Raw genomic sequence first — 12616 nt, 5'->3', positions numbered from 1 at the left:
CAAATGAGTCAGGAATGAAAAGGAGAGAGCAATTGTCTATGGCCACCACCTGCGAAACCATTCCCTTTTGGGGGGGTTGTCGTCTTGTTGCCACTCCAGTGCACCTGTTACATTCATTTGCACCAAAGCAGGTGAAACTGATTAACATCACTAATGCTTCGTAACTGGACAGAATGATATCCCAGATGTTTAATTGACTTGGTGATATACTGTGTTTCAAGTGTACCCTTATTTATTTATTTAAGCACTCTGGTAAGAATTTAATAAAAAGAGACTAGTATGAGTTACAGAGCTCAATGATTATGTTTGTACTAGTAAGAATTCCAATTACAGAGCAAATGCATTCATACTATGTAATTGCAGAGTTCTACAATTGAATTATAGAACTCTGCAGTTACATACTTACTATTCAGAATTCCAATTAGAGAGCTCTGTAGTTAAATTTGTACTAGTAGTTCTCATTGGTTGAGTTCTCTAATTGAATTGTATCTTTCTAGTATATATTGTAATTAGAGTTCTATAATTGAATTTTTACTGGTAAGAATGCAATTACAAGAATTCTACATTCAAACATGCTTTTAAAATCATCATGAAATCAAAACTGACATTCTTATTTCAAAATAACTTTGCCACCCTCCAACAATGACGTCTCTTCTCTGATGATATGTGTCTTGGTGTGAGGTTGGGACAGTAACCTCCAGCATCCTGTCACTCATTGCAGCAATAGCAAACAACAACAATCCAGTCTGTTTCTGATGGACAAAATCAAATACAATTTGGATATATCACAATAGTGAAGAAGAGACCATTTCAACTTCCATTTCATGCTGACTTCAATGTGATTGGTCAATTTGATTAGATTTTTTTCAATTGTGTAAATCCAACTATTTGGCTATTAGACAAATAATGCTATACAAAATTAATGTTATGCAACAACACTGGGGCACAGATCATGGACAGGAATTTTTCTCCTCTCACCATAGCACATATAGTAGTATAGAACATATGCACATGAAGTCATATTATCCATAGCTAGTTAAACAATGTTGATTGATGCCAAAATGAATCAGCTAGTCTGTGCGACCCCTAGTGCAAAGACACAAATTTGATTACAATAGTTATATTTGAGACAAGCGTTCGCTCTCTCTCTCTCTCTCTCTCTCTCCTGTTAAAACATTTGGACACAGATCTGACCATCTTATCTCTTCTTAGGCCTTTTTATGGATACCATATGAAGGAAAAAACCTTTATGAAGATTTACCTGTACAACCCACAAATGGTCAAAAGGTGAGTCCTAGCAATCTGCTAGTTGTTGTTTATTTTTATGAGTGTGTGTGTGTGTGTGTAGCTATGTGCATACATACTAAGAATTGGCATTTTTCAAAAATAGTGTATTTGAATATTTGGGCTCATAAAAAATGAATATTCGAATATTTGTTTATTTAAATGACGTTTAATGAAAAAGACGGTTATTTTTTTATCAAGTTTTTGTCACCATTTCTGAAGCTTATGATTAGGCATTATACACAATGTTCTACAACAACTTTACGTTATATCTCAAGGTTTTCTTTGTTTAAAAACGTATGTAAACGAAAAACAAACAAATATATATATATATATAGTTAAAGAACAAAAGCATTCAAGCTCAAGCAGAGCAAACGGAAAAAAATAAAGCAGACAGTGCCAATTACAGTACAGAACGTATTCACTCGAGTTGACCTATGTTTATTGTGTTTATATTGTCTCACATCATGTTAATGTTGAGAAAAACAATAATATCCACATGAAAGTTGGCTCCTCAGTCTGATAACAATAAGCGCCACAAAGACGTTCCAGTGAGACACAGATAATTGTGTGCTAAGCAAAGTTTCTTACAGCGCTTTGTGTTTTCTGTTCTTAACCCTCTGATGCATGAATTATTAAATCACAAAGTAATATTTTTTTTACATGTTTGTTTTTACTTTTAAATAAGTGAAAAATCATGCCCACATTTTTTTTTGTCTATTCATACACATGTGAGCACAAATACAAACACACACAAGCACACACACCCTCCCACCACACATACAAGAAAAATATTGTTAAAATCTGGATGAAACTATTTCTGACATCCTATTTAACTGAAAAATATTTTTTGTAGCTATCTGGTTTTCTGAGAATAAAATTATTTAACACTTATTTCCGAGGTACATGGTGCATCCCCTTTTCTTGCCGCCATTTTGAATATATTATGCAATATCTCAAAACAAAAAAAATGGATAAAAAGACAACAATTAAATGGAATCGTAGACAACACTTTGGGGGTTCGCCAGTTGGTGGTTGGGACATGATGCTACATCTTAAATGGTTCAAAATGGCTTCCAAATAGCTGTCCACTGTAGTGACCACGATGCATCCACTCTCCCTCGAGGAAACTTCAAGCATATGTCTCAAGATCATTTGGCTATCAGATAAGCTCTCTTCTCGGCTCACTCGGGGCACAGCTGCGCTTACCTGCAGTCGTGAATGCAGTGATGGACAGCTGTCTTTTCTCAGTCCACTGGTGTTTGGATTTCATGTGATTTCTCATTGTGGTGGTGATATTATGATAAGTCAGTTTCACTGATTCATTTGATCAAAACTGTAATTACTTATTACAATACTATGACTTGTAAAGGTCTGAATCTTCATTGGCCATGCGATTCAATTCATTCATGATTCAAAGGATAACAATTTGGTTACAAAAACAATTTTCAGTGCATCAGTTCATCTTGTCTATCCATTTTTTAAATACCTTCTGGAGTTGTCACTGCCAAAATTTAATTTGAAATTGTATTTCAGTACAAAAGAAATGCAATAATTATAAAATTGATTATAAACTGTATTTTTCATTAATTATTTTTAAAAAGATATTGTAATTTCAACTAAATATAGCTTCATATACAAGTAACATTACAAGTAATAAACCTGCCATTAGTAAACCTGCCTTCAGTATCAAAGTGCTTTAATTATTAACAAGTAAATTAATAATTATTATAAATAATACTATAAATTATGGTATTGATTATCATTTTTAATGACATCATAGGCAACGATATGTATAAGAGGCTGCATTCACACTGCATTGACTGCATAGATCTGTTTTAACATATCAGACGATCCCCTCTGTATATATAACTGACTGTTTACATAAATTTTGCATCATACAAGCATTTTAAGATGCAAGTGCAAACACAAAATATGAGAGCATTTGAGACTGCACATTGTTGCAACATTGAGAAAAATCTTTTCTTTTTTTTTCTTTTTTGATAGTGCAGAATTAGTCAGCCTTTGCTGTGGCATTAGTGACAGTGCACAGCTGAAACTCAAGAATGTATTCAGGATCATGAAAGAATCATTGCAGTGCATTGGAGAATCTTTTGTTTTTCCTCCCATCACTAATGTCTTGAAGCAATGTTTACTTAATTGAGAAAAGCTTGGTTACATGGGATTGTTTTCATGTAATATTAATATTATTTCACATTTTAAATATCAGAATTTTTTTTTTGTGGTGTACTAAAATAGGGATTGCAATTCATGAAATTTCACTTGTATCGACTACTGAAAATTTGGAGCGAAACTAACCTTTGGTGATTTGGTGCCAAATTAAGTCATGTTATCCAAAAGGAGTGGTATATCAGGATGTGACGGGTGTTGATGATTGTATGTGTGTTTTATCTTTGTAGGGTGAGTGAACTCCTGCAGGGTGGAGCTGTAATGAATAAGAGTTTTCAGCCCCATGAAGCTCATATTCCCTTCCTGCTTCAACTCTTTATCGATTACAACCTCTACGGCATGAACATGATCAGTCTGGCTGCTGTTAAGTTTAGAAAAAGCCATGCAACAGGTAACACACACAGGCACACACATAAACAAGAAGTAGCCTTGACACAATATCACAATACAAGTAATTTTTCATAGTAATGATATATGACCCGTGCTGGCGAAATGAGTCACAATGAGTCAATTTTCAAAAATGAGCTACTGTTGTTTTCACATTCTCTATTTCAATCGAGTCAGCAAAGTCAATTTTGAGAAAAATCGAGTTAAATTTTTCTGAAGGTTCCAAAACTAAATCAACTAGCAACCATACCTCAACTAGCAGCCATAAAATCTCTGGTAATACCACCAAATTCGACACACCAAGTCAAAACCCATATCTATAGGAAAAATATATGTTCAGCTTTCTTTTTCCATGATACCGCATGGGGCATTGTGACCAATCACAGAAGCCGTTATTGCGACTAAGTGTCAGTCTTTACTTGCCTCACAATTAGTTTCGATTACGATTCAGAGGGTAACGATTCGAATTTATAAAACTATTCTCGATGCATCACGAAATACAAAGGATCTTTTCCTCCAATTCTTTTCTTAATAATATTTACAATATTAATCATAATATAGTTATTTTTGCTGGAACTATTGGCTATCGGCAAAAATCCATGCCGATAGTTTTTCCGGCCTGCATCCGCTGTCATTATACGGCATTCACTAAATTCCAGGAGTTTCATTACCACGACGTAACTCAGCCAATTAGTCATAGCAGGGAAGAATATCAACTCTAGCTGGAGGGGAGAGAGAAAGGCTAGTAATTGTCAATTTATATATTTTTATTCCTTATTTACTTGTTCTATTTTTTATTATCTGTGTTTTTTGTTCTGTCACTGTCATTCTGTTACACTGTGGAAGCTTCTGTCACGAAAACAAATTCCTCGTATGTGTAAACATACCTGGCAATAAAGCTCATTCTGATTCTGATAACAGTATGAATATAATCTGACACGAAACCCCTGTGATCAGGACAGGTATCTGAAGTTACTGTATATAATATAAAAGGTATTTGACATGAAACACCTGGGATCAGGACAGGTATCTGAAGTTCTGAAAGACTTCACCCTGGGCTGGAAGATTGTGTATTGTGCATTTTCAGTGAAACGTTTGTCTTTCTGTGGCTCTAATAACGTCTGTATGCTTCATAGAGAGCTATAATATAGATTGCACTTTTTCTTTCTGTTTTGCTCCGTTTTTTTTTTTTTACACCGAACTTCAAACTCATCTATGCCGCTTTTTGATCATTCTTGAAGTGAACCTTTGCCCGTTTGGTGATTAAATAAACTGTTTTGGCCCGCTGCTTGAACTGAACGAGGTGTGTGTGATCCCTGATAGCTGCGAGTTCTCCTAGACTCGACCTCTGGTAAAAATCACTGCAATAGTCTTTAGTGTATTCTTTACAAATAAAGTAGTTCAATTAAGAGCACTGAGTGATTTCTTCTTTACTTTTATTGTTTGATTAACAATATTGAGACAGACGGCCTATATATTAATGCACAGATCTAATATGATGTTGCACATCAGATGTTTTTCCCCAACATTTAACCAAACGATCATTTAAGACCGATTATGTTTGCATGAATACTCGCCAAGATTTTGAAACACTGTAATGTGTGTGTGTGTGTGTATCGGGATCACGCACAGTTTGAGGCGTTTGGACGTGTCAGTCAGCGCGAGTAAGATCCTTTTCGTGGCTTATCACACTTAACTCTTTTAACATAATTTTGGATGTTTAATTACTATGTGGAGCATTGGGATCGCTAGACGAGGGCTTAATGAACAATTTTTTTGTGTAAAACCTCAAATTCAACAAAATGGGTCAAAACGGGTCACATAAATATCACAATAGGCTATAGTTATTTTTGCTTTGCAAAATGGATGGATTAAAATCAGTTGAAAAGCACTTTATTTTAAACCACAAGGCTTGAAAAACGAATGCAAATTATAAACTTTTGTGATTGCACAGCACTACAACATCACAGGAGCATAAATGCAATAGAGTAGGGATGTAACGATTAACCGCGAGCCGGTTGAAAATCGATTTAAATATGTGACGATTCAAATCGGTTGAGATGCTAAACAAATCGCGATTCAGTTAGGGTAGGAGTTTATATGAATGTATGTCTGAGGGGAATTTACTGTCTTTCGATGGTATTTTTTCTTTTCCTCTTGCCTCTGTATAATGCATATCAGGGCTCCAGACTCATTCATCCCACTGGTCGCTCTTTTGCAACTAACTTTCTCAGCTGGTCGCACGAGTAGCTACATGATTTGGTCGCAATATTTTTTTTATTTTTTTTTGCGCTACAACATGGGATTATTCAATGCATGCTGATGAACTTTTATCATAGTTTATAGTTATATGGAAACAAAAGTGGTTAACATTCAACCCATTCTTTATCATCAGTAGTATTGTGATTTGAATATTGTGAATGGGAGTTTCTCTTTTGCTGTGTTAAGCCGCGGTGTTCAGATGCTTTCACTTTCGAATTCGCGATCTTGTCACTGTTTTGCTTACATACATCTACTACACATCTTTCATTTTTTAAGACTAAAACAAAAGACGGATTAATTGTTATTCCTAATAAAAAAAGCACAACAACAATAAATCAGTAAGATACAATGACAAACTAGCTTACAAAAGGTTTATTAACAAAAACGAATAAGATGAGGCATGGCACACACCACATGCTGTATTATATACACCGACTAATAAATTACAGAACTTAGCAAACACTGAGAAATCAAATAAATAAATAAAAGAGAGCCTCCATAGCTTAAGGTAAACAGCAAAGATAAGTTTTTCAAAAACTAAAACGAAAAGAAAAGTAAAACTAACGGTGACAGAGCATGTTCACCTTCTCTGGTTTAAGAAGCGGTCTTTTACTTGACTTTCGCTTGAAAACCATCCATCCTTTCCTCAATATGCGCGTCGTTTTTACTGCGCGCAGCTTCGCGCTGGTGCTGACGCTGCGAGTATAACGTTACTCTCTAAGCCCTGGACACATTTCATTTATAATTTGTCTTAAATCTCATTTTGTAAAAAAAAAAAAATCGCGAATCGAATCGTGAAATCAAAATCGTGAATCGAATCGTGAGTTGAGTGAATCGTTACATCCCTACAATAGAGACGATAATCCAAAATCTCTACTAGTTACAAATACTATTCTTCAGTATTATTTCCATAACAATATTCTTTAGTATTATTTCCATAAGAATGTGTTTTATCAGCTCAGTGGCAGAGACTGCAAAAATTCAGCAAGTGTTACACCAAAGCAAAACCAATGGAAATTTATCTCATTTACTCACTCTCAAGTCATTTCAAACCTGTAAGCAAGGAAGATGGTTTAATGTGGTTAAATAATAAATTAAGTTAATTATATGATTAATTGGATTGTTTTAAATTATTACAAATGAATAGCAAAAACAAGAAAAAACAATAATGTGACCAGATTTCTGAAACTGAAACGGGAGACATTTCCTAGTTCAGTGATCAAAATATAATTGAAATCTCACCTGTTATCTATGAATAAAAAATGGGGACAATATTTTTTGTATGTTTTTGCATTAATTTGCTGTAGGTTCCATTTTATTATTATTATTATTATTATTATTATTATTGGTGGTGTTAATACAATTCACCAAAAATCACACTATGGAAAAAAAGTAAATAGTGATCATTGCAAAAAGAAAACGGATCAAAACAGTATTATAACGAAGCCATATTACAAAAATAGATATGAGAACATATGATAAAACTGTAACGGTTTCTAATTGTAATTACTATTTTAATTTTACTGTATAATTAAAATAATAATAACCGCTTACTTTTGTGCTTTTGGAAATGTATCTTTACTCTCCCTAATTAGGCTAATTATTTAAACCTTTAGGCTCATTTGGAGCACAAAGTCTGCTTTCTGCAAATATAATTGTTGCATGTGTAATTAAGTTCATTTAATTTTTTTATTAATATCAGGGTGTAGTTTCACCCATGTGATATAGTTAAGATGTGTGTGGGGGAATTACTGCATTGTGATGGCAGAACTTATGTGAATGTTTAAAATTGTGTGCAACACAATCTCACACCCTGTTCAGGCATTGCTATATTGTACAACAGTATACCTTATGCCTCAGAGAACCAAGTGCGCAGCCATCTTTAAAATTCTGTTTTTGCATTAGCTCTATAGCATCACTGTTGAAGAGTAATTCGCTGGTGAAGTGGATATACGTATTGTATAGATAACGAAAGATATCATGTGTATTTTAATGTTTGAAGCAGATGTCATAACAAATGTCAGTAGACTGGGAAAATTTTAAAACGAGCGGTTCATTGAAAAATTTGTACGATCTTACCTTCACCCAGTGGAAATACAAACTGAATGACAACAAGCACAGTGCTGAAAAGGGGCGCCCAATTTATTTATTATTTATTTATAAAAAAATTTAAATGTCAAACCTGTTCACAAGTCAAACTGAATCAAACACAAAAGTCAGCGATAAGACAACTCACTTCCTCATTAAGTTGTCACTCATATACTACTTATAATAACAGTTCTCAACTGATTACATGTACTTTTTGCCAACACCTTGCACCTTTATTACTACTTGTTTCTGATTCTTTAGTAGGAGAGCATATGTCAAATTTAGGGGGTAGCACCAACCCATGGAAGAATCCCTGCACGTCTAAACTCAGTGATGGTGGGCTGAGAGATGCAATGCGCTGGGAAGATGACAACATACCAAGGTGTGTGTATGTGTTTTTGCTGTACATCAGTACATACATACCAACATTGTATGGCATTTTGACCTTTATTTCATGTGTGGTATGTGTTTTTGCAGTTCAATGATTTTACAGGAGGTGGAACGGATGAGTGTGTGTGAGCTGGAGGTTGATGCCGTAGCTGCTGATGTTCTCAACCGTCTAGAGATTGAGAGTAAGGAATGGTTGATTTGTTTGTGTGTGTACAGGTTTTTCTACACTGGTGGGGACTTAAACCTGAATAAACACCAACTCATGGGGACTTGTGTCACCGTGGGGACCTAAATTGAGGTCCCCATGGGTACAAAAGCCTATAAATGATGCAGAACGAGTTTTTTTGAAAATCTAAAAATGCAGAAAGTTTTCTGTGAGGGGTAGGTTTAGGTGTAGGGCGATAGAAAATACAGTTTGTACATTATAAAAACCATTATGCCTATGGTCCCTACAAGGATAGTGCACCAGACTGTGTGTGTGTGTGTGTGTGTGTGTGTTTGTGCAAATCCATGTCTACACCGGGTAATAACAACCTTGACTGCATAAATCAATGGATTTAAAATATGTATTGTATTAACTACAGTTCATAAACTATGAATTAACTATAAACGAATAGTTTGTTAATGGTTTGTAAGCACTTTATTAATTTATGCTTAGTTTATATAGTTTATATAAAGTGTTACCCTAAAGGGTTACCGCAAGGCAAGCACTTGCATGTATATGACCTATTTTTCAGCAGTATTCAATATGGGATTTGACTGTTTGATTCATAGATTGTATAGGCTATCTCAAATAGATTGCTTATACAGAATTTTTTATCTTTTATTTTTTTAATGTCTTCTGGGTGTTTGTTAGACTAGTCGACTACTCGTTTACAAAATTTTAGTTTAAACGTTAATGAAATTAGTTGTAAATACTTTCCTAGTAATTAGCACTTTAACCCAGTATTTGTTGTGCTGTCATGTATTTCTGCTTGTTAGAAAAGATCAAATCAGACTTTGTTGGAATCAGCTATGCACGTTAAGTCTCTCTGGCGTTGTGCTATTTGTGTAGTACATTTAATGAGTATGCTTTTTTTTTTGCATGTTGTATCCAGATCAGATTGGCAGAAACCCTGGTCTCCAGGCCATCTGGGATGATGAGAAACAGCGACGGCAGGAGAGATGTCAAAGCTCTCGTATTGACATGCCTGAAGAATCACAAGGTGAGAAAAGCTCTTGTATGGAAACTTTTTTTGCAGCACCACTATTAATGTTATTCACCATGTTGTGCAATGGCTACTGTTTCAGATCGAGGCTTTGTAGAGTTTGCAGAGAGTGAAAAAAACTTCATGAAGAGATTCAAGGAAATTCTCAAGGAAAATGAATTTGATGTGTGAGTAAAGCTTCCCATACGTCTCTAATAAATGTTTTTTTTTCCATCTCCAGGTTGGAAGCAAAATAAATGAATAAGTGAATTTCTTGCAAACAAATTGTACAATAGAAATTTAGACAATTTTCAATGTAATGTTTTAATCACTACCCAGGATCCTGACAGCTGTGTAGAAACCACCTCTGTGCCTTTGTTGTCATTAACCAGAAGACTAATTAACACAGAGAAGTCATCTAACACAGCTCGTCTCGAGACCAGCTCCAGCAAGCTGTGCTGGTGCTTTCATAATCGTTTTATCTAGGGTTTGGTATCGATTGTTTTTTTTTACGATACCGGTGCCAAATCGATACTTTTAAAACGGTACCAGTGCCTAAACGGTGCCTCAACTGATACTTAAAAAAAAAAAAAAAAAGCGCCACAAAAAAACGATGGATAACATTAAAGAACATTAAAAATATAGTAATACAATAGAAATACATAACATTCACATGCTCCTCATTTCCCAAGTTGTGCGTCCCTTACTCTAAGGCTAATAAATGTATTTCACGATCTGGGTCATCATTTAATACAAAACAATATTTAATACAAAACCGCACATAATGTTTCTACTGTATCTCTGTCAATCACTCTGACATGTAGTTAAAATGAGAGAATTGACTGAGTGCTGTCTGTCACTGTCTTAAATCAGTTTGTGACCTTTTGTAAACTGTATTTATGACAACGAACTGCACAGATACAGATATTATAACAATCTATCGATAAACACACACCTTGTGTCCTCTGTTTCTGTTTGAGTCCGCTCGCGCTGCGCCGCCACGGATTGAAGAGCGCTCTGAAAGACGGGGAGGAGACGAAGTCTGCCGCCGTTTTCATATGAAATTTAAAGGGGACTGACTCTGAGGCGATCACAAATTTGTGTACAGTTTATGGAGCTAATCGCTATAGCCCCGCTAAAAATGGCCTAGCGACGCCCATGCTTCTTACGTTCATTTCAGAGAACCAGGACAAATATTTCAATGGATCGCTCAGGCATTAAAGTGGCACCGAAATGAGGCACCGAAATCTGCGTTCTGATTCGGTTCTAGTACATACCAGTTACATAGGTACTCAATAGGGTTTCGGTACCCAACCCTAGTTTTATCCACATTATTTTTAATGAAAAAAGCAGGTACAGCCATTTGTAACTTGAATGTACAAGGGTTCTGGTGCCATCTTGCTCTGTATGTTATGCTGCTTGATAGTGCAAACTGGTATTTATCATTATTTTAATGTATTATCATAATCATAAACACACTAAGTGCAAATACTTTTATCAATTACTATGCTTTATTCTTCTAGTTATTTACTTATAGCGACTAATGAATCAGAAATCTTGCACATTCAACGAAAATAGCTTAATTCTTCTTGCAAAATAAGCTGGATAGAATCTGTAAAGGTACCTTTTTAAGGCAAGTCAATTCACTGAATTGAAGTTTCCCAAACTGTTTGTAAAGTTTAAGTTTCAATGAGACTGTATATTTTGAGTAAGCAATACAATGACAACAATAGTATAACATTAAGTACTGTATATTTCCTAAGTTGTGGTTCGATCAAAAAGCTGACTCTGAAAGACATGGGTTCCATTTCTACAGATGATATAATAAGCATTAATTGGGTATTCTAATGTGCTCTTCAGTCCTTCACACTCAAGTTGAATGAATCAGCTCAGCTTTTATCTTGGGTAGGGTGACCAGACGTCCCGTTTTTCCCGGGACAGTCCCGTATTTTAGCTCTATTTTTAGTGTCCCGACTTACTAAGAAAAAATCATGTTTTGTCCCATATTTCAAAATTTCTTTGCGACTAGGAGATCAGATCGAGTAGTAGTAGTGTTCTGTCACACGATAACAGCCTAATCAAAGGTAGCCAAGCTCATCGTAGAACAAAATTACCATCCAATAACAATTAGTTATCAATGAACTTGCAGTTATTGCACCAGAATTATCAAAATTTCAATGAACGTAAACAAAGTATATTAAACCCATTCGTTCGGTCTTAAAGGGACAGCAGCCTGATTAAATACCTGTCTGTGTCATTAATGTTAATCAAACAACAAAAGATGTTAAATAAATGTATACATTTTAAATAAACCTACTGTATTTGAAAAACGAGTTTATTCAATTTGTATCTCTATTGTATTTGTCTTATGGTTTCTAATTTGCTGCTTTGTTCTTTTTTATATAACAAAATAACTATATATATGCCCACCCTTCCCATATTCCACCATGAGAAATCTGGTCACCCTAATCTTGGGTCATCATTGATGGTAACAAAAATAAATGACCAATTTTGAGTTCCATCCAACATGATGTCAGAGTCTGAGGGAAAGAGAGAATACAAAGAAGGAGCATTGGTTACTCAAGTCATGGCTGCTCATATCAAAAAAGCAAGTTTTCAAGGAATTTCAGTGTTTGGTAAAAAGATTAAACTTAGCCAATTAGCGGATGATACCACAATTTTTGTCAAAAATAGTGACGAAATGGATAAAGTTATTAAATGTAATAAAGAATTTTCTGGAATCTCTGGATTGAAGATGAATAAGAATAAGTCCACTTTATTCTCTCTTAAAGATTGTCTCCTGAAAGAAATTTGTGGGATACCAATTG

The 12616-nt window shown here is 34.9% G+C and overlaps 1 protein-coding gene across 2 annotated transcripts in view; it reads left to right on the top strand.

Annotated features, from left to right (window-relative positions):
• Positions 1-1175: 1175 nt before the first annotated feature.
• Positions 1176-12616, top strand: part of LOC107712405 (DNA polymerase zeta catalytic subunit-like) — a 59861-nt gene continuing 48420 nt past the window's right edge. The window contains exons 1-6 of one of the 2 annotated variants that reach the window (XM_016517649.1): positions 1176-1287; positions 3705-3865; positions 8476-8593; positions 8689-8783; positions 9699-9806; positions 9892-9976. In XM_016517649.1, coding sequence (XP_016373135.1) covers positions 1232-1287; positions 3705-3865; positions 8476-8593; positions 8689-8783; positions 9699-9806; positions 9892-9976 — 623 coding nt within the window. In that variant the 5' untranslated portion in view covers positions 1176-1231. Of the gene's footprint in view, positions 1288-3704; positions 3866-8472; positions 8594-8688; positions 8784-9698; positions 9807-9891; positions 9977-12616 lie in introns of both variants that reach the window. The other variant, XM_016517656.1, reaches the window with a different exon arrangement.

This window comes from Sinocyclocheilus rhinocerous, unplaced genomic scaffold (assembly GCF_001515625.1).
Source record: "Sinocyclocheilus rhinocerous isolate Xijiao unplaced genomic scaffold, SAMN03320098_v1.1 scaffold2418, whole genome shotgun sequence".
NCBI classification, from domain to species: domain Eukaryota; kingdom Metazoa; phylum Chordata; class Actinopteri; order Cypriniformes; family Cyprinidae; genus Sinocyclocheilus; species Sinocyclocheilus rhinocerous.
This window is presented reverse-complemented; position numbering and strand designations above follow the sequence as displayed.